General features: G+C 39.6%; 1 protein-coding gene across 2 annotated transcripts in view; it reads right to left on the bottom strand.

Annotated features, from left to right (window-relative positions):
- FGD6 (FYVE, RhoGEF and PH domain containing 6) overlaps positions 1 to 23,367 on the bottom strand; it is a 102,291-nt gene that overhangs the window by 77,931 nt on the left and 993 nt on the right. For both annotated transcript variants that reach the window (XM_027831342.3, XM_037884917.2), the window contains exon 2: positions 11,772 to 14,244. In XM_027831342.3, coding sequence (XP_027687143.2) covers positions 11,772 to 14,244 — 2,473 coding nt within the window. The remainder of the gene's footprint in view (positions 1 to 11,771; positions 14,245 to 23,367) is intronic.

Genomic DNA, 23,367 nt, shown 5'->3' with positions numbered 1-23,367 from the left:
CAATGACAAAATAGAGAGTGACCTATATCATTGCCTCCAGACCTGCACAGAGCGTAGATCCTCCATACCCAGATCTTCCCCTCACTAGGGCCAGTTAAAGGCCATCTCCAGGCACCCTTCTCCTGGAGGGACCCTTGCAGCATGGCTGTCCCCTATTAGAATTAATAAATACCACCACTACTTCGGGGCCATCCATATGAAGCTATCTGTTAGGGAGTCCACTACCTCGCCTCTTGTGGTAGCAGGAAAGCCCCTGCTTGCTTCAGGTGACTGTGGCCAACAGGGACCCCCCATTTGGTGTTAAATGCAGAGAGGTCTCTGTGAGAAGTATTGAAGTACTGGTATTTTTGCCTTCCTTGCTAATAACATGTGTATGAAGATTCATTCTAGTTTTGCACAGATATAAGAAATGTTGATATGCAATGAGTTTCTGTCAGAGGTCACAGACCCCTAAAAAAGAAGATCTTAGAGGAGGGGGGGAAAAAAAGCAACTAGAAACTCAAGAGCAAAAAACAAGACCTCTAAAACACAGAGCTAACTTAAAACCATGATTTTACCACCTATGGGTATGTCTACACTGCAGCTAGCAGTGTGCTTCACAGCGCAGACAGACAGACTCAAGCCAGTTCTGCTTGAGCTAGTGTGCTAAAATTGCTGTATGGTCATTGCAGCATGGGCAGCTTAGGCTAGCCTAAGCCACCAGCCACACCACTAATTTTTAGTGCACTCGCTTGAGTGGTGCTAGCATGAGTCTGTCTACCCAGGCAAGGAGGCAGGCTCCTAGCTGCAGTTTAGACATACCCTAATACACCAGCTGTTCTGAACTGTCATGAAAATTTACCAGCCCAATACAAAAAATATATTTGCTTGTTCTTTACGATAACTGACACCAAGGAAAAAAGTAATATTTTACTTGCCAGCCAGCCACAAAACAAATCAAACAAGTTACTCACTGTAGGTAGAATTTTAGAAGATTGTAACAGTCTGTGCTGAAATCTCAAACACAACACCTTCAGATAGGGAAGGAAACCATACGAAATGAGAACACAAGCTCTTATCAATATATACTTAAAACATAAAAGCTACTTTACTGCATCAAGGGTATCATGAAGGCCTGGTGCTTAACTCCTCATCCTCTGAAATAAGAATTAACCCAAGTCCCAAAAAACGAAACCACAAAAACTATTCTGTGCTTATGGATCACTATTTCTATATATCATCTCCCTTCAAGAAATGTGACATAGTTTGGAAGTAACCTTAAATCTGTGGCTCTCTGAACTTTTACATTTCGGACAATAGCCAACAAAAGAAATAGCTGAATAGTACTGAAAAGAATAGTTAATTAAATCGAAGACAAACATGGAGTGACTTAACTCTTAAAAGCAGTGCTGTTTGTACAGTATCAGCTGACATAGCTCCCTGAGTGGCACACAAAGATACTTGATGAGACACACTTTGGCTCAAGCCAAACACATGGACCACTAAAAACAACTCAGTTATTTCTTATAATGTTGGACCTACTCATGCTCTCCTCTCCCTCGCTTTTTACACACATTAGAGATACACTGAAGGGGAGAAAAGTAGATGCTTTTTCTGACCAGCATAAGGGTTCCCACGAGGAAACCACAGAAAGCAGCGGGGCTCCACACACTTGGAGGGGTCTGCCCACATGGATCAGACTGGACTGCTATCAAGGTATTAGTTTGGGTAAAATTCCTTTCATTGCCCCATAAAGATTTTGGAGGCTTTATTCCATTTTGCATTTTTGCAATAAAAGTTATTTTCACACACACTGAGGTTAGCTCCCATTTTAAGGAAAAAGCTTAAAACTTTAATAAACAAATCAGGGGCTCATAAAAAATGAGCATCAGAATTCAAACCGACAAGACAAATGTGTTCCTTGCTGCATTGTATTCGTTATGTATATTTTAAAGTACAAATATGTACAATATTGTAATACTGTAGTTAGATGTGCATAATCAAGTACAACTAAAATAACTGGTAATTTCTGCATGCAGACAGAGAGACTAAAATGTACTGAATTAAAATATGAACAAAATTACATTTTAAGTCAAAATTTTGGCCTTACTCTTTCCTAACACTTCAAAAATGTATTTTTATGTCAAAATCCAACTCAAATGTGTTTTTATTTCCCATACATAATACAAACGATTAGATAAGGTGAAATGTTTACCATAGTAAGACCTAAAGAAACGTATCAAAGAGTTTTAGGAATACATTTCCTGAGCCAATGCTGAAAATAACCTTCAGGAAAAGGCTGTTGTCAAGCCATGTAAATGAGTCTTTCATCAATTCTCATTTCATGTAAGACTTTCCGCTCCACATTTATGTTATAGTGCTCTTCTGCATTAAGTTGGAAGACATTTGATTTACTAAGTACACCACTGTTGGTGGGTCTGAAACAGGAAGTCATGGTGGAGAAAGTCAAAATAAAGAACCCTAGTTGGTCCTTCCCTTAACATGACAAGATGGATGGATGTAGAAAGAATGCTCAAATGAAGAAAAAGTGAAAAGCAAGGGAGTAGGGTTTAACACAAAAGAGGGAAAGACTGCATCTGTTACCCTTCAAGAGATCAAATTTCCAGAATTTGAAATTCTATTATGAAGGTCTAACAGGGAGTACAAGAGGCTGTCTTATACTTAGAGAAAATTCGAACAGGGCTAATCGGGATGCCTTTTCATTTACTTCCTTGTTTGTTACTCTGAGAAGAATTTTAAGTTAACAGATGCGGCAATGATTTTGTAGTAATCACCAAAAATCAGACCTTTTAAAATTATCTGCACTTCACAATTTGCAGAATTTTCCAACAGCAGATTATAATTAATTTTAAAGGTTAAAATTTTTTTTTTTGACCCATAAGCCTCTTAGTTATAACCCCCTGGCTTTAAAGAATTTTACAGTGTTGAAATCTGATCTGGATATAAGGATTAATTACTAGAAGGGCTAAACTTAAATCTGCAACTGAGATTCTTAACCTGGTGGTCACAACCATGCTGCCCTTCCCATGACGCTAATATGGGGAGATTCCAATACAGAGAAAGATGAGAATCATTGATCTAGGGGCATGCAGATGGCTAGACAGTGTGTTGTAAACCCTCTGAGGCAAGGGTGGTGTCTATCTGTATTTGTAAAGCACTGGGGCCTTTATGAACCACAACTAAAAAATTTGATAATAAAATAATTAGCATGACAGCCTTTCAAAGTATATTTTGATTATTTAAAAAGAATAAAAAAATTCAGAGTGGTTCTGGTCATACTGCACAGATCTGAAATTCTGCCTATTTTGCCTGCTTTGAACAGCTTCCTAAAGAATAGGTGAATCAAATTCAGTAAGAGTGTGCAGTAGGCAAGCAAGAATACCATAATATGCGATATTACTCCATGTGAAACAGTGACAGAACATCAGATTTTTCTGAAAGATCATTAGTTTTGCAATGCAGCATATTAGAACCATGCTGCTCATTCTTTTCCAGCATGTGGAGTGCAGTAGATGTTGCTGAGGAAGCAGGTGAAAATATGTGCAAACCATAACGGGGGGGGTGGGGTGGAGGGGGGGTGTCTACTAACTTGTCACTGAATCTGTTTGGAGAATCTCCTCGGGTGAAAAAAATGTTAAAAGATTGAGTTTATTAAAGTTGTGTTTTGCTTTATACTGAAGGCAGTAAAGTCCTACCGCAGCTGCTCTGAAGTGTGACCTTAATTGGGGGAGGTAAGGGTTGGGAGTCAGGTGGAGCCTCTGCCATGCAAGGCTGCTCTTTGGCCAGCATGCATCCAGCCTGACAGGTCAGAGCCAGTGCTTTGGGAGGACGGATAGGAATATCTTTGTAGCACTGAGAAGACCAACTAGAATGGCACAGTTGCTAAATTGTTGCTGTCTACAAAAGCAGTCTATGGGTAGAAAGTGATGCTGTTCGATGGCACCACAGCTAGCATTACTTAGAACAAGAGCAATCCAAATGGTGGAGTGAATACCTATGCACTAGAGTGATGATTTTAAATATTTTAAATGATGGGGCCACTTTATACCAAATCATACAGTGAGTTAAATTATGGACCTAAACTACGTGACAGTGTCCCTTTATATTACGGAAAACAAATGTTTAGGGAAAGTAAAGCAAAGTGACAAGGATTTGCATCAAGAGTCCTCCAAAAGAGAAACATGATTTTCCCAAACAAATGATTGTCTACTTAAAATGCCTTTCATATGCTACATCCCACAAAGTGTTTTAAAATAACTATTCAGAGCACAAATGTATGTGACGTAGAAGAGTAACTAGACCCAAGCATCTTGACTGAATCTGTCCCCAAAGGGGGCACCTTCAGAAGAGCAGCACAATCCCAGCATTCTGTACAAACCCAGTTCCTGCTTGCTCACATTTTGGCCCAGAGACTAACACTGTTGAGTGTTAACAACATTTGTAGTGAGAGTCTCACATTGATCTTAATGTTGGTCTCTAATTTTACAACCAGCTAATTATATATATTTCATTACAAAATTTAACACATTATTGTTCATAACCTATCAAACTGTGTCACTGTGGTGGCACAGACCTTCTGCATGGTTGCACAGAATGGCACTGGCTACAGTTTCCATTCTCCGACCCAACTTCCTAGCTCACTAGAGCTGGGTGTGCTGAGACGTCTTTGTATTCAGCATATAGAAAGGAATAGAGTAGATATCATAGAATATCAGGGTTGGAAGGGACCTCAGGAGGTCATCTTGTCCAACCCCCTGCTCAAAGCAGGACCAATCCCCAACTAAATCATCCCAGCCAGGGCTTTGTCAAGCCTGACCTTAAAAATATCTAAGGAAGGAGATTCCACCACCTCCCTAGTTAACGCATTCCAGTGCTTCACCACCCTCCTAGTGAAAAAGTTTTTCCTAATATCCAACCTAAACCTCCCCCACTGCAACTTGAGACCATTATTCCTTGTTCTGTCATCAGCTACCACTGAGAACAGATTTGCACTTTAACTAGTCAGAGGTGTGACTAGCAAAGTCAAAGAAGTGGCATTCATAAGCTGCAAAGGCAAAAGGATAACAGTTCCAAAATGACAGGTTTCAGAGTAACAGCCGTGTTAGTCTGTATTCGCAAAAAGAAAAGGAGTACTTGTGGCACCTTAGAGACTAACCAATTCATTTGAGCATGAGCTTTCGTGAGCTACAGCTCACTTCATCGGATGCATACTGTGGAAACAGTATGCATCCGATGAAGAACAGTATGCATCCGATGAAGTGAGCTGTAGCTAACGAAAGCTCAGTTCCAAAATGTTGAGGGAATGGGGACGGAGAAGACTTGAGGATGGGAAATAAAGGTCATTCTGCTACCCTTAATTATGCTGGCTACTTCCCTATTCATCAAGTAGTCCCACTGGTTTTCATGGGATTACTTGTGGAGCATGGTACTGTTCAACATGGAAGAGTGGCAAAAATCAGGCTTATATCAAGGATGGGTAAGGAAGAAAGGGGGAAAATTAAGACAGAGGGTCTGTAAGGCAGTCAAGGATGTAGAGGGCCCCTCTCTATCTTCCCTAACACACATTCTCCAGAAGAACTAATCACAAAACAGTGACCTTTTTTTTTTTAAAAAAAACAAAACAGAAGCAGGTGAAATCCACGCATCTGGCTCTTAGTTACGATATACAGTAGAACCTCAGTTATGGACACCTCGGGAATGGAGGTTGTCCATAACTCTGAAATGTTCCATAACTCTGAACAAGAAGTTATGAGACTTCAGCCACGGGGAGGGGAGGGGAGGGTTTGGGGCTACAGCCGCAGGGTGTGTGGGGGGGGATAGAGCTCCGAGTGAGACGGGGGAAGGGGGGGGGGTAGTCAGGGCTGAAACCGGGAGCAGAGTCATGGGGCTGAAGCCTCGAGCCCTGGTGCCCCGCTAGGGTTGCCAGGTGTCTGGTTTTTGACTAGAGAATCCAGTCAAAAAAGGAATTGGGCAGTGTCCGGTCAGATATATTGACCAGACACAAAGTCTGGTTACCACTGGCAGGGGGGGAAAGTGGCAGCCTGTCGCCTGGCCCTGAAGCGGTGGCTCCCAAGGCAGCATGCATGCACTGGGTTGGGCAACGGGTGGCCCATTGGGGAACAGAGTTACCCCTCACGAGGCTAAAACTGGGAGCGCAGCCACAGGGCTGAAGCCCCAAGCCGCAGTGCTCCCACCCGCAGCTAAAGCCCTGATGCTCCCGAGGAGCAGAAGCCCCCACCCCTATCTGGAGCCCTGAGTCCTCCCCAAACCCCGAAGGCAGTACAATATTTGCTGGACGGGGGTGGGGTTGTTTTTTTTAATGCATTTATTTATTTGTCTGTGCTGCTGCCTGATTCCTTCTGGTTCCAGTTGACCAGTAAATCTGTAACTCCGGTGTTTGTATCTTTGAGGTTCTACTGTACAGCATTTTCTTTGGTTTTACAATAGGATAAGCAAGAGCATCTTTCCACAGCCCAGCAAACAAGAAATCTCAGATATATGAAACTTCTTAAAAATATTGGAAAGCTGTTCAAAAAAGCCACATTTCAAAGTTCTCCTAATAAGAACTTAGCATAGTCAATGCAAATCTGTTTAGGAGACATTATCCTATACAGCCAACTTCTCAGGGAAGCCTGCTTTGTCCACCTGTGATGACGGCCTATTCAAGACAGCCGACCATCAAATTAACATTTATCTCTGGGCCTAATCCTGCAACCCTCACTGATGTTATGTAGTCCCTATTCATGTGAGTAGTCCATACAGGCCACTCAGCACAAATAATGGTCGCAGAATCAAGCCCATAGTGAACACAAGAACATACCAAAGATGGAGTTTAACCACAAAGACAGATTTCAACCCCCAAGTAGGCAATATCTAGCACACAACATTTTGGTAAAGTTTCCATGAGAAGGCATCTAACCTCAGGATTCCGTCAACAACACACAGTTTTAAAATTCCTAATCAGTTCTGTTTCTTAACTTCATGTTCATTTATTTATACTTCAGCATACTTTTTGGTTTTCCAAACAATAATTATAAATCAGGTCACTGGAAAAAATAAAAAGGAAACTATGTAGTTGTACTCATGTAGAGCGCTGAAAGTATCTCTCAAAGAAAAATCCTCCTAGCAGGCAATGTGTTTCAAGGAGTAATGCAATCAGAAATTATGCTAACAATTACAGGCAGCTCTACATTCAATCAAAATCAATTAGCAATCACGTATGGTTGCTGAAGCTCAGAGGAAACATTGCCAACATATTCAGGAAACATAGTATATTAATCCACGAAAAGCTGGAGGAGCAGACTGAGTCTGAAATACAAGACAGCAGCTTTGGAACTGCAAATAATAATAATAAATAATAATAAAAGGGGTCCCCAAAGATGCATGAAAGTTTAAGTCTCTGCCTTTTGTCATATCACATATGCTTTAAGTCATACTTAATTTCTGTTTGCATCTTTAGTTTGTTTAGAGACTGTTTGCAAATTTCCACTCAATTTCAACTTGTTTCCAGTGACGTTTTTGCCCTCTTTTTGGTAAACGTTTGTTACTATAAAAAGGAGAAAGAAAAATATTTATGATTTTTGTCATTCACTAAGAGAAATACAAATAAGTGCTATTACTTTGAAGTACCTGAGCTGTTGTTACACATCTCCTACGGTAGTGTCAAAAGAAATGTTGCTGTGGAACTTTGGAGACGCATAAAAGGCACTAGCTTTTAGTAATGCTTCAAACCTGAACGCTCACTTCTTAGAAAATAGGCAATTACTTCATTCCTTGCTTATACTGTCTCCTGGTAATTATGATCATTTAAAACTTGGCATGCATTTAGAAATGCAATTTCTGTCCCTCCCCTTTCCAGTCACCATTCTTCTCTCATTATATTTTAATTAAACAAAAAATGAAATGCCCTAAAACTCAACAAAACAAGAAGTTAACGCATTCACCTTCTTTACCGTATTTAAAATGTTTTGTCCTGATTTATTTGTCTGAAAACCAATGATCTATATTAAAGACTCTTGCTCTTGGAATTAGATTTTCGGTATTGTTCCCATGACAGAAGATCCAAAGTCAAGTTATCTTCATTTATTAGTTCTATTCATTACTTTCCTTTCTCAGGGTATCCCACAGAACATTTCAGAGAAGTGAGTGAGTTTGACACCAGTAATGTGTTAACTGTGTAGGTAAAACACAGCATACAATATGAATTCAGTGGTTCTCACACATTTTTGGGACACTAAGGGTGTAATGAACTTAACTCCACTCCCACTCATGCCAACTCACTTCAGTGGGAGTGAAGATAGGCCAAAATCCCACTCCAGAATATTTTACTGAGAAAGCGGCTCTCCTCCTAAATAGCCTAACTACAGCACTCATCTTCCAAGATGGCCACTGGATCTTTAATTTCCTCCTAGAAGGTTACCAAAAGAGGAGAAAGTGCCTCAATGTAATCTGTCATCTGATTTAGGATAAAATTGCAAGAGCTATTAATTCTCATGGTTTGGGCATAATGGAATCAGGAAAAAATTTCTCACATGATAGTACCATTGGGTACATTATAAAGCAGTAGTCCTCAAACTGTGGGTCATGCCCCAGTATGGGGGGTACAGAGGAACATTCGGGAGGAGGGCATGGGCCAACTCCCACAGGGGGCAGGGAAGGAGTGCCACTCAGTCCAACTCCATCTTCAGCCCAGTCCCAGCTCCACACTGCCACCGGCCCAGCTCCAGCTGCAGCTCCATGCTGCCCCCTACACCACCCCCAGCTCAGCTCTGCCCTCATTCCCTCTCCACCCCCAGGCCAGCTCCACCTCTAGCCCCAGCTCCTCCCCCATCCCCAGTTCAACCCCCAGCTCCGTCATCAGCCCAAGCTCCTTCGCTGAGCCAACTGTGCAGTATTCCCTGGGGGGGGGGGGGGGGTAGGGCAAGGGGGGGAAGCGAGCAGACAGAGTCCATTACTGGTAAGGGGGGGGTGGTGCAACAAGAAAAGCGTGGGCACCACTGTTATGAAGATTTTAGGCCTTCCTCTAGAGCACATGAAACTGGATACTGTTGACAGCACATAGGACTAAATTGACCCATAATCTATTCTGGTACATCAAGCCGTGAGTTCCTGTGGTTAGGTTGCATATGTACTTTAGTAGTAATGTTTGAGGTACAGCCCTTTCAACCTAGAGGCTGTGTTTCAAAGTACAATTTCTTTTGCACTGCAGTTTTAAATTATAAAAAGGATTGCTACTAACAAATCTCAAATGCCAGGCTATGGAAATTTTAGGGAAAGTGGTCTAATAGAAAGGGGCAAGTGCACATGCAATATACTAGGTTTATGTAATCCAGGGTATCAACCTGCTTGGAAGTGTTACGCTGCTCTCCTTTTCAAAGTCTTCAAGTATTCATGAATACCACAGAAAGACTAAGTGACAATGAAATACAACAACAAATAACTCTGGTTCTAATCTAACATCTAAAAGGAAGCTATGCCAAGCACAGAAGCAAGCACTGTACTTCAGTCCACAACAAAAATAATACTGTACACAGTTCATAAGACCAATATGTGAGGGTAAATGCGTAAGATGTCACATTCAACATTATGAAGCTTAATGAGACTACTTCCCACAATAAAAAGACTCCTACCTTCCTACAAAGGCAAATAACTTGATGTAGATGAAAAGTAATTTAATATACAAGTTTTTACTTCCTAAAAATGTTATGTAACCCTTCTGCCAGGCCAAGTTGATAGCAGCAAGGGCCGGGTTCAATACACAGGGGTTCCCTCTCATCAAAGCAAATGCAAAACTGGCTCGAGCCCCCATCCAATGACCTGGGAAAATCTTACACACACCCCTGGGCGCCTCAGAGAGGCAATACTTCCCCTCTTGCAAGCACAGAGTCTCGGTGTAGCAGAGAATCTTTAATAACAGGAGGTAAACGACATCAGCATTAAATTGGGAAAACACCACAACTAGGGTTCATCAACCAAACCATGAGCAAATTGGGCCATGTCCTTTCCCTCGGGTTCTTGAGTCCCACAACCCAAACGTCTCTTGAGTCCAGCAATCCAAAAATCACCCAAAGTCCAAAAAGTCCAACAACCCCAAAAGTCCAGCCCCAGAGTTCAAAAGTTCATCTGCAGAGTGTTACTCCCCAGTCTGGGTAAAACTGTGCGTGGGGGGGATGGGGGAAGAGAGGTAAGGGGCACCTTACGCAACCTGAAGCTGACTGCCCCACAGCTCCACAGGGCTTCACTCAGATCCACTCCACAAGCCGCTCCACTCCATGTCACACAAGTGGCTCCCGCCGTCCCATGAACTGCTCCACCAGCTCATCCACGAACGGCTCCGCTACGCTCTAGATCTTCAGGCTCCCCCCTACTTGACACAGTGCTCAGTGATTTCAGCTTGTAGTAGTGGGAGCCTTAGTGCTGGAGCCTAAGGCCAAAGTGAATTCAACACAGTATCTGTAGCTAGACTCTTAACAGACACAAAATTAGCTCTGACATTCCACAGTGGAGAGAGACAGAGGTGCAACTGATGTTTCAGGCCCTCACAAAGGGTCCCACACCACCAGGTACTAATACCTGTCTCCATCCTCTCTCAATTCACAGAGTTTTGGAACCCATGTCCGTTGCCTAGCGAGTGCTACTTAGTTGATGGCGAGTCCCTCCATCATAACAAAAGGCCAAGTACAGTTCTACTGTCCTTGATCCCCATAATCAGGGTAATAATTTATTCTTCCTGCCTCAATAACAGAGACATTGGGGATCCCACAGCAGCCAAAGTGACCATTTGGGAAGCTATGGCCTCATTCTAGGTGGGGTGGGTGTGCCTATGCAAATGAGATCGGCCCCTGAAGTTCTTTTCCACAACTTGCCACACTTCACCACCAGATGTCAGGGTGGAGCTCATTCTGACTCTGCTTACAGTTATAAGGATGCCATTTCAAATATTTTCTCCCCCTTTACAACAAGCATCTCATTGCAAAACATAAGTTCTCACACAGGTGAGATGCATAAAAAAAATTTCAAAGCCTTTGTACTCTACATGTAAAATAAGAGCAGTTGTGATTGTCTTCACAGAGTTTGGTCCATACACCAGCCCTGCAGTTCATTTCAACAAGCACCCCCTTCCACCAGAGTCACATTACAAAACTATAGTGCAAGGAATTGCAAAAAGTAGCTTGCTGGGCACTGAGCTACAAATAACTACATATTCCATTCAAAATCTGAACATTCATTTACCAAACCCTAAAACGCTACAAAAGTCCACCTTTATTATTAAAAGTCACCAAAGCATATCTTTAAGCGCTGTCCATCACACAGAGAGCTTTCCATTGGACTGCTTCGCTTAGAGCATTTAAGCAAGTTCACTCTGGGACTTGGTCTTTATTTACAGGAGCTTTTCCAGATTGAATACAAGCAACAGTTAGATATTACCATCAATTCCAGTTTAAGAATACTCTAAATTCCAAAGCAAAGTATCTATCTTTAAGTCTGATTAGACATTGGGAATGATAAAAATTTGCCTTTTCCTTGATACTAAATTCTGCAAGTAGATCCAAGAGTTATTTCACCAAGAAAAAGTCCTTCTGGGTCACAAATTGCTACTAAATTAACATATATGGGTGAAAATACATAGGGGTATTAGATTGTTTTGCCAACACGTAATAAAACAAGCATATTTCCTAAATTCACCATCCAAAACAACAACAAACAACAATTTGTCTGTATCCAGCACACAGAGCTGTATCTATTTTACACACACTTTCCTCCTAGATTACCTGCCATGTCTTGAATGGCTGCTTGTAGCGTCATCTGGTTCTTCCACCTCATATACATTTGTGTCATGGTCTTCCACCACACTGCTGGAATTCTGCCATTCAAAACATGGATTTTTATCAGAAGACAGAATAAAAGGCAAGTTTTCATACTCTGGAATTTCTTCATAGTGGCGCACGTTCTCATATTCTGGTGGATAATCGCTTGTAAGAGAATTCAAGTGTGTTTGTGACAACTGCTTCCCTGAGAATATTTGTTCATCTGAAGACTCTAATCTTTGACTGTTTGGTATATCATGCTGACTCCTATGTCTCTGTCTTTTCTTTTGTGATGCTGGGCTACTTATTTCTGCAGAACGTGCCTTGGCAGATTTAGTTTTCCTTTCGCTTGCTAGGGATGTTACTTTCCAGTTGTTACCAATACCATTCCCTTCCCCAGTGGAAAGACTAGCTATGGCACCATCCATGGACTGGCTGCCTTTGGAAAAAAATTTCTGGAAGTCACTTTTCATTATGCAAACAGACAATTTAATGTTGAGAAATTTCTTTAAAGTATTTTTCTTCTGACTGTCTTTGCAAGGTTTGTCTGTTCTTTCCATATCCACAGAAGATAGAGATTTAGCTCTAGGCTTGATCACAGCAGTTGCAAGGTCAGAGTTTGTGGCAATGGTGGCAGTTTTTAACGATTCTGGATTGCCTGAAAATGGCAGGATAGGATGAGGTAATTTCCAGACAGGTTTCTCTGAAGAACGTTTTGGCATGTCACCGTAAGGTGATGTACCTTGTTCTTTGGCCGATATATGGCTTAAACGAGTTCTTTCCAGAACATTTTCTGTTTTTTTATCTTCATTGGAAACATAAGAACTTTTTTCAACAAGCTCCTCTGATGCAGCTTTTTTCAGCAGTCCAGCAGCAGGCAAGCTGTGTCTTTGAGGTTTTTTAGGAACAATCCTTGGTGAACTTTCATCTTTTACATGAATCTCTTTATCTTCTGGTTTCTGAGCAGAAACATCAAGGCTACTGGAGGCAGGCAAGTGCTGATTGCAAGTCAATTTTAGTTGCTTAGGCAAACTCATGGACAAAGTACTGCTTCGTATAAAACTAGTCCTTTTGTCCACAGCAGCTAATATACTAGTGTCATCTATCATTTCATCTGCAGGACTAGTTAAATTAAGGTCTTCGTCCAAGGAATGTTCAACATTTTCTGTCATGAAAGAAGCTTCTTGCAGAAGTTGAGGCAAGATATTCTGTGAGGCTGATTCTTCGGTATCAGTAGAGTCCTTGACCCAGTGTATTTTCTCAGCAAGATTTTGAGGAATCTCAAACGGACTAGTCTGATGCACTTTTTCTGGATGATCATTATATGAAACACTCTGACCAAGAACATTAATTTTTGCTGTTTTTTTATTAAAGATGTGCTCAGAAGATCCAGCAGAATCACACTTTGAATTAATTGGTTCTCTTGTTCCTTCCCCGGAAGTATCCATACCATCTTGACGGACTAGACACGCAGCACGCAGCTTTCTCGGTTTTGGAACTGGATGCACTTTTGAGCTGGGTGCTGAACATGCTCCAGAGGAAGGTGATGTTTTAACATCATCTCCTTTCATACAAATTCCACCTGCAAATGTACTATCACTATTTACATTGACAACTTCCAGGGTTTCTTGGTCCAAGGAGCAATAGCAATTGTGGCTACTTTCAGTCAGACTGGAACAAGTTTCAGACATGTGGATTTCATCAGCATCTCTCCTATTGTGGTTATTTTGTGGCTTGCCTGTAGCTTCCTCAGAACCAGATAACTGCACAAGATCTGTACACTCTATTTTAACTTCATTGTTAGAACTACTACTATCATCCCTTTCAAGTTTATCTGGACACTTGTGCCTCAAAGAGCTACTATTAGGAAATACACTTTGTGTTAGAACATCTTTGAGTGTCCCTTCCAGAAGGCTGGCCTTTAAAACTACCCGATTTCTATTTGCCACTTTTTCACTATGACTCTCCTGTATTGTCCCACCTTTTATAGATGGTGCAATTTGTTCACCTATCTTGATATTCTCTAAGTTCTCTAAATGTTCAAAAATTATTTGAGTTTTACATGTGCTCTCCCCATTTCCAAGCTTATGAATGCATTCAAAATTGCAAGAACACATTGGTATAATGTAAGTGGTATCCTCAGTGTTTTCTGTGGAGTCTCCATTTTTATAATTCAGGTGGTCTACAGTTTCAGAAGAATCTCCTTTGTGTTCTTCTAGGCTTTTTGTGCTTTTTCTTAAAGATGATGGTGGTCTAACTTCAGGAACAGATGAACTCTTGAAAACCTTTGGTTTTGGTGCTATCGCTGGTTTAGTTTTCTTTGTTGTTTGTATAACTCCAGCAAACACAACATCTGGCTTAGGTGCAACAGGGGGAGGTGATGCCTTGTGTCCTACCACAAATTTTGGTTTTGGGGCCACTGGTGGCTTCTTAATTTCTAGAAAGGAAAAAACAAAAATTTTACTCATTATGAGCCTACAAAACAACTTATCTTGCATTACAGTACTTTTAAAAGATTCAACTTTTTATAAAATTTAAACTATTCAATTATTTACACTACTTCACTTTACCCCCAACCTACTTGTTTTATACCAGCATTTCTTCCTTTTAGTAGAAACACTCAGGTAGTTTAGGGGGGAAAACTTAGGTTTTCTAAAACAAGGGTTTTTCAAAACCTAAAGCCTGTTAGAAATGTTTATCAAAACATGTTCAGAAAGTACTTAAAAAGAATTTCTTGCTTGCCAAGACGCTGAAGCGTGAGGAGAACTGAAGTCTACTAACCTAATTTTGCAGTTTAAGTGGAGCATCATACAAAAGTACTTTAAAAAAAAAAGCATAAAATAGTGAAAATTAAAGGAGACTAAAAATTATTGTAATATCAATTCTATTATTATAATCCTCAATAATCAATCAATAACCCCCCTTCACCTTTAATATGCAACTATTTAACCTGACCGTGTCCTTTTCCCCTTTATTTTTGCAGAAACATCTACTAATGGGAATCTGCCACTATAACCAGTTATAAGTATTGGGTTCTGAAGAGTGAAGTTTGGATGATAACTGATTCTCTAGCAGTGAAGTGCATTCCAGGAAGTACAATGAGGATACACAATGTCTTACTGAATTTTCCATCCCAAGGCATGCCATTTTCTATCAATTAGAAGCTGTCATCATGATTATGGCTTATGATCCATCTGACACTACTATAAATCACTTTTTTTTTTTTTTTAAGTATTCATTGATGGGACATTTTAATACATGCAAGAGATTATTTATGACATTTACAAATCTAAAAAGATATCCCATCATAACCAATTCTCACAATGATCTTGATGCAAGAAAGGTAATTTATGCAATACAACTGCAATGTTTCTCATTTAGCAGCAAATTCTTTACACATTGCCTCCATTATTGAACACACATCACTGTGTATTTTCCACTTTCCTTGTACATGCTTTTTAAAAGCCTCAGTAACATGTGCTCATACATGCTGCATATCTGAAGAGATCATTTGGCCCACTGACTAGAAATTACAATATTGTTGCAAACCCATGAGGATTTTTCATTTTTAATGCTAAACTATAATCCCTGCCTTACTGTAGAAAAGTGAGAAAGATGACCGAGTGTTAGGCTCTGTCTATACTACAGTTTACGTCAGCATAATTTACGTTGCTTAGGCGCGTGAACAGTGACATAAGTTACACCGACATAAGCTATGTGTGGACAGTGCTATGTCGGCAGGAGAGCTTCTCCCACTGATACAGCTACTGCCAGGGACAGAGTAGTTAAGCTGCCAGGAGAGCTCTCTCCCATTGCCTTAGAGCAGCTACATTAGAGAGTTTACAGCAGTGCAGCTGCACCGCTGTAAACTTTCTAGTGTAGTCATGCTCCTAGAAGTAGAAAGTGCCATCTACTGAGAGACTCAGAGGGAGGATTTCTATAAAACTGTGATAGTGCTCAGTCTAAAGGAGATAGAGAAAGACAGACAACTCTTCTGCCATAAAAACAGGAAAGCCATGTGTTTTTCTGGGCTGTGAATCACTATATCTAAGCCCAGACTGCCTCTACTCAGCCCCAAAATTTAGCACCTCTTGCTGCGAGGAATCATTTTATTCATCCCATTGGCAAGGGGTCAAAGCTGACCTGTGAGGCTCAATACATAAGTAAGTTGCTAAGTGAACTCAGAATAGGCAGAGCAAAGGCTAGCAGGGGGGTTTCTAAAGGAATTTGCAGGAAGGTTTGTAGGAATATTTTCAAGACGTACAGCTCTACATACACAACAAGGATGACCAGCAATGGAACAGTTATGACCTGCAGAGGATGTGACATTTTCTGTATCCATTTCCTGCCTGAAAATAGTGACTTCCTCTACATGAATTGCAAGTTGATGGCTGTGCTGCAGGAAAAGATTTGAGGTCTGGGAGGGCAGAAAAAACATTGGACAACCAGATTTGGGTAGCACCACCATAGACCCAAATACAGAACAGAATGGTTTCAAGGAAGCTGAAAAGAAAGGAAGACAGAGAGGAGGCTTGGCAGTTTGTGACACAGTGAGGAAAGAGAAGCATGAGACAGTCTACAGAGCCAGAAGCAGGACAATTTGAGACCACCAGAGAAAAGGGGACCGAGAGAAATTCACTAGTTACAAGCATGTGGTGCAGCAGTGCAAAGAACACACTAAAATATTCAGCTGGAGGCAAGAAACAGGGGTCTCTCACACCCGAGGACTGATGCTCAGCCCAATCCTTAGAAACATCAAGCATGACTGAAGACCACAGAAAATCCAAAGAAGATAGACAATCCTCACCAGGGACTCAGTTTTAAGGTGGTGGATAAAACATTCTTCAATGGATAAAAGGACAGCAGGACTGACTACCATCTTTCCAGAGCGAACAAAACATATATCATTGAAAGGCTGGATGGGTTTATGAAGATGAGGGGCAAGGATCTGTTGCTTATGTTACACATTGGCACGAATGACACTGCCTCAGAAGAGGCTTAGCAGATCATCAAGAGCTGAAGGAGAGGAAAGTATCAGTGATCTTCCCAGGGATTCTTCCTGTTCCACAAGTGAGATAGATAGCAGAAAATAATGGAGGGAAAGTGGTGATGAGAAATAGAGGGCTCTGGTTTTGTGGAACATTGAGCCATCTTCTGTTGGGCAAGGAGGATGCATGGCTTGGTCCATTTACAACTCAACAGAAGAGGAATGAATCTTCTGGGTAGCAGACTAGCTAATGTAGCATGGAGGGTTTCAACTAGCATCAACAGGAGAGGATGCTAAGGTGGTGAACACAGTACATATGCTTAAACATCAAACTCGAACTCAAGGTAGCACAAAGAACCAAAGTATTAAGGTAAAGAAAAGAAATTCTTCAATTGCCTAGGTAACAATGCTAGAATCCTGGATAATAAACAAAAAAAGTAGTGTTAGAAATATTCATTTATTAAAAGAAGTTTGATACGTTCGGCTTTTCTGAAACCTGGTGGGATGATTCACATGACTAGAATGTTAAAGTCACTGATACACCTTGCTTTGGAAAGAATTGGCAGAAGAGGACAGGTGAGTTTTAACTCTACATTAAAGATATCATTATCTGCTTCAGAGTTACTGACAATTTAAAAGAACATCACCGGGAATGTTTGTAGATCAATGTGCTAACTGATAAATCACAAGACTGGGTATGGATGGAGGGACTGCTATAAACCACCAACTCAGACAAGGGAACAGAACAAGCAGCTCCTTAAACATTTATCTATAACATGTAGAATGAAATCCACAATGATAATCCAATTTTCCCATCTGGGGGACACATGCTGAAGATCTTATGTTGCCAGTGGTAAACAACTTTGGAATTTCCAAAAATTACTGATAACTTTCTAATGCAATAAATACTCAGGGTAATTCTAATTCTATTAGATGTCTTTCTGACGAATAAAGATAAATTAAATCAATTACTGAAAACTGACAGTTGTCCAAGTGCAACTGATCACAATCTAATTTCATTTGTCATGTGCAAACAGAATATAAAACAAATCATATATATTTGATGCAGTCAATTTCTCAAATCTGAGAATAATTCTGAGAAAAATAAATTTGGAAGAAATATGTGAACAGAAAAATGTGAATGATAACTGGAAATTGTTTAAATATGCCACAGTTATGCAAGAAAGCTTCTTTGGTTAAAAAAATCATGGTTAAGAGGGAAGGTGAAAGCATCAATAAAAATTAAAAAGATATTTAACAAATAGATTGCTTGGTAAGGTGGTCTCATTTGAAGAGCATACTTTTTAACACCACCAAATGCAAGGACATACATCTAGTTCACACTTGTAAAATGGGGTACTTTATCCTGGAAAGCAGTGACTCTGAAAAGGACTTGGAGGCTATGATCGACAACCAATTGTACTTGAGCTTCCAGTGCAATGCTGCAGCTAAGAGGGCAAACAGTCTTCAAATATATAAGTAGGAGAATACCAAGCAGGAGTAGGGGGCTCGGATTACCTCCTCATAGAGCATTAGACAGACTGTTAGCAGAACACCACATCCCGCCCTAGAGTCTAGATTTTAAAAAAGGATGGTGAAAAATTGGAAAGGGTTCAGAAAAGAGCTACAAAAACAATCTGAGATCTGGAAAAGATGCCTTACAGTTAGAGACTTAAGAAGCTCAATCTCTTTAGTTTATTCAAGAGAAGTTCTTCAATTGCCTATGTAACAATGCAATTGTATCACTCTTAGTTATGTAGAACAGAATTTTACTCCACAAGTAGACTTACTGAAACCCCTAGGCACTATTCTTGGAGTAATGTACCACTCTTCATGACCAGGGGTGGAAGAATTTAGCATAAAATAACAACCTCACTATGAAATACTCCAGCTCCTACAAGGTAGGTAGGAAGAGAGATTACTATTGCTATTTCTATTTATATATACTTAGGAGGCACTCAGAAGCTATGATGGAGGTTAATATTATACTTAGGTCACCACATAGATTCCAAATTATTTTAAAAGCCATCTAGTGATTTTAATGACAAAGGCCATTGTAGCCTGAGTAATATCTTAGATCACTTATGCCAATAAACCTTCAGCATCAATTTTGTACCTACAGAAAATTAGGTGTGAAATTAAAATAAAAATTCAAAAGAAGAGTTCTGTGTACATGATCTAATTTCTACTTTCCCCCAAGCCTGAAACAGTAGTGGTTTTTTCTCCATGTTTTGTTTTACACTTACGTAGAGACTGTGATTTTTCAGGTGTCCAAATGTTATAAACTAAACAAAATAGGAAGTGAGTCATAACATCCCGGAAGATAACATATGTAGCTTTTAAAACGCAACGAAAGAAATTAGTTGTCTAGCAGCTGGATTTTTATAAAATAAGCTAAACAAATTCCAAAAGGAAAACATTAAATTAAAAACTTCAGTTTGTTTAGTGATCTGCCGAAAGAAAACAGGAAAGTTGGGATAACTTTAAAGTGAATATAAGAGAAATGACTAAAGAACCTAACAAGCTCTTTGAGTCAGATTTTGTTGAGATAAAGCTGAGTAAATATAATGTGATTTGACATGTTTTAAGGTTAAAAGGACACTAAATCCTGTAGGCCTCACGTTTTCAGCCCTTAAAAGTAATAAAGTTTGATAGGAAAAGTCATGTTGGTTTTCTTTCTACTGCAATTCCGCCCCCGCAGGTAGTTTCTGTGCTAATAAATAAACCACCTACTCTTTCACTGCCATGATTAAACCAAATCTCAACTTCCAACTTGCGTCTTCCCTCTCCTATAAAAAAAATACATGCATATTCACATATAAGCATTTATTCTTTGCTGAAGAAACAGTGTCATTAACCCAGGTTTCCTTTAAAACAAAGCATACACATACAACTCCAAACAGGGACTGAGTGAGCAAGGTGATATTGCTGATAAACGCACAATGTGCTACATGAGTGCATGTATCTGTAAAACAGAAACTGTGACTTTTAGTGTAATCACTGCAATAAGGAAATTCTTGTTTTTAACTAATTTTCAATAATCATTTAAAAGCCTCTTTTAATATTGACTAAACACTATATTTTATAAACAAATTAATAGATAAATATATATGGGTCACTTCACCCATCACTGAAATACAGCCAACTCTGGAGTTAAATTCAATGGCATATAACACTACGCCAAAACAATTTAGTACTGGAAACAAAAAAGAATACAGTAGCATAGGTGCTGGAACTAGAGGTGTGGGGGATGCTACAGCACCCTCTGGCTTGTAGTGAGGTTTCCATTATATACAGGGTTTACAGTTTGGTTCAATGGCTCTCAGCACCCCCACTATAAAAATTGTTCCAGCAAACTGAACATGCATTGAGTATTTCAAAAGGCAGAATGTGAGTTGAAATTTGGACAGGTGGTCAGGGTTTATATTCCCACTCTTGCACACACACACTCACAAAAAAAGCCAGATCTATAACGACTATTAGTGGTTGGAACCACCTCCAAAACACAGATCCTCCGATAATACAGTGCCTCATTCAGAGGGAAGAAGTCCACACACAGAGACACTTATTCCTGCATTTCCTAGGTGTTTCAATCTATTCCTGCAGAATTAAGAAGAGACAAGAATCAATACAGATGGGTTCTCTATCAAACTACTTCATTCTGAAGATGCATTAAAATGACACCCAAGGGAAACACTCAAATTCTTTACATTAAATTGAACCAAGAATGGGCGACATCTTGATATTTCAAATTTTCTATATGCTTCACAGCACTGTTTAATGGGAAACACTGCTTGTTAACAGCTGAATTATGCCCTGTAGTTTTAAACTGTATAGGCTCACTGTGACTAGCATGACGGCTAAAATTACAATTTACATTATTTTAATATTTATGGGATTAAGTGTAAAATTACGTAAAAAATAAAAATGTACATAAAAAAAATAGTACCTCCCACATGCAAGTCTCTTTGTTGATTTCCTGTCTGTTACCACAAGTTAAAGCTCCCCATCTTCACTACCAAGGCCTTTATAATCTTGTCCTACATACACTGATATTGTTTCTCCTACTCCCATTTCACTCCCCTTAATCCTTTCACATTAGTGCTTTTTTTAGCCCCCACACCTTTCAACATGCTCCCTTGTGTCTCAGCCCCCCTGTGCTTGCCAAGACAGATCCCCCGCCCCACACTTCTCCTCCAAATCCCTCCATAAAACTAGTTTTCCAAAAATCCTTCCTACCTTCTCCTTACCAATAATTCCCCACACTGTATCTTCCCTTTCCTGTTGTGTGTTTTATCTACCTCCGGGCCCTCAGAAATATGACTCCTAAACAACAAACTATAAGCCTCAGTCTTGGACCTATGCAGATAGGTCCTGCACTGATGTACAGCTTCATGGAAGTCACAAATCTCTAAAACTCTTGGAATAATAGCTTCCCAATGCCAAACAATCTGGCATTCTGGATCTTAGTACTATATCAAATTTTACTTCAATAGTCAAGCTCTGATCTCATGAGCACTCCATAATACAATTATTTTATTTTATTTGCCCAGCTGTTTAACTCTCAGAAAAAAATACAAGGTAAGGAACTCTAGTCCCAGAAATATTACTAAGTAACTTGAACACATTAAGAAAAGGAGTACCAGTGGCACCTTAGAGACTAACAAATTTATTTGAGCATAAATAAATTGGTTAGTCTCTAAGGTGCCACTAGTACTCCTTTTCTTTTTGCGAATACAGACTAACATGGCTGCTACTCTGAAACTTGAACACATTAGTCAGTGGTTAAATATACATACTCTCCTGCTTTATTTCTTAATTCACCAGCTCTAAATAGAGCCACTTAGAAATCTATTAGGCAAACAATGTATTACAAGTAATTAAAAAATGGGAACACAATAAATAGTGCAGAAATGTGTGTTCATAAGTTTTTTATTTTTAAATAGGCATGATTAACTATAGGATCATTAGATTGCCTTTATTTAGCTAAGCAGTTCTATATGCTAGAGCTCGTCTCGTGCAACACTGAAAAGTGCAATAAATTGGTTACTGTTTGTTAAGTGTTGCGTGTGCTTTTTTGTTTTTTTGTTTATTTTAAACACACGAATTAAATTAGATCCTGTAGAACCACATTTTTCCCCCATACAGGAAACATCTTGTTGTTTAAGGTTTTCATTGTATTTAACTGATGCCTTCAAAAAGTTCCATAAAGCAGTTCATCAGCATAATTTATACACAATTTTATTCAATGGAAAAAAACAGCTTCTCATGCATGTTGGTTCATGCAGGCACAAGAAAGGAAGCCTGCTAATCTAACAGATGGGCGAACAAAAGTACTGACAATGCTTCTTTATATGACCAAACAACCAAAAAAACCCTGAGTAACTCCCTAAAATACAGGAAGATTTCTTGTTTTAAACCAAGCATTTGCTTCACATCTTTCTTAGCCATAAAATTAATAATACTTAATAGAACAAAAGAACACAAATGTGGGTCAGGTCAAGCTAAGTGTTTGTAATGAATGCTCCTCACTATGTATGTCTACATATGTGATCATGCCGGTAAGACTGGTAAGTTCTTGAGGTAAAACTGACTGTAGATGTCAATTAACATTAGCAACTGTGTTAAGGTTATACAAAGTGATAACAGAACATACAGATGAATATTTATTTTAGAGTGAAGAATAGATATTTAGAATTGCTTTGCCACAAGAAAAAAGAATCTAAGAATGTGGTGGTGTGTTTACACTTTAAAAATAAAATAAATTAAAGTGAACTAGTCTGGTTATGAAAGACATTTTGCCATGGGGCACAATATTCTTAACGGTGACAAAAGACAATAACCAGAGCTCAGCAAGATGCTTTTATTATATGTCACTATAAATACGACCAATAAAGATGGTTGATTTTCTGTAGACTAATATTTTTCAAAGTATGGGGGTTCTACTACAGAGGTATATACTTTGAAAGAAGTGAGAAGTATGAAATTGTCACTACAATGTAACTGGAGAATAAGGATTAGTGTTTATTTTTTAATTTTGATCATCTTGTGCCCTGTTGCTGATGTCAAACAGATACTGCAGAATATCTACATTTTTTCTGCTGATTCTCTCTCAAAACATCAGAGGGCTAATTTTGACAGTGAGGGGTCGAATCACAGCAAAAACAGGTCAAAGAGCAGAAAAAACAAAACACTACCTGAGAAGTATTTTCTCACATGACTCTAATGACACTATATCGGTTTTAAAAACAATGGGTTTGAACCAAAAGAAAATTTACTGTTAAAGTGTAACAATGACAAAAAGTTAGGAGGTGAGTTGTCTAAGAAGAGGAAACCTTCCATAGAATATTAGAAGACAACTGCAAAAGTGTTTTTAAAAGGCTGGACACCAAAATAAAATAGAAAAAGAGGGAAAAACACTCCCCCATTCACTCCGTTGGGAAAACAAACAAACAAACAAAAAGGGTCAGCTGTTATAACCCCCTCCCCTCGCCGCAAGTTTTCTCCCCTTCCATCCAGTGCAAGGCAGGGCTTCCCACAAAAGGAAAAGATAGGTCCGACCATTTTAATGGG

The sequence above is a fragment of the Chelonia mydas genome, chromosome 1 (assembly GCF_015237465.2).
Source record: "Chelonia mydas isolate rCheMyd1 chromosome 1, rCheMyd1.pri.v2, whole genome shotgun sequence".
In the NCBI taxonomy this organism is placed as follows: Eukaryota; Metazoa; Chordata; order Testudines; family Cheloniidae; genus Chelonia; species Chelonia mydas.
This window is presented reverse-complemented; position numbering and strand designations above follow the sequence as displayed.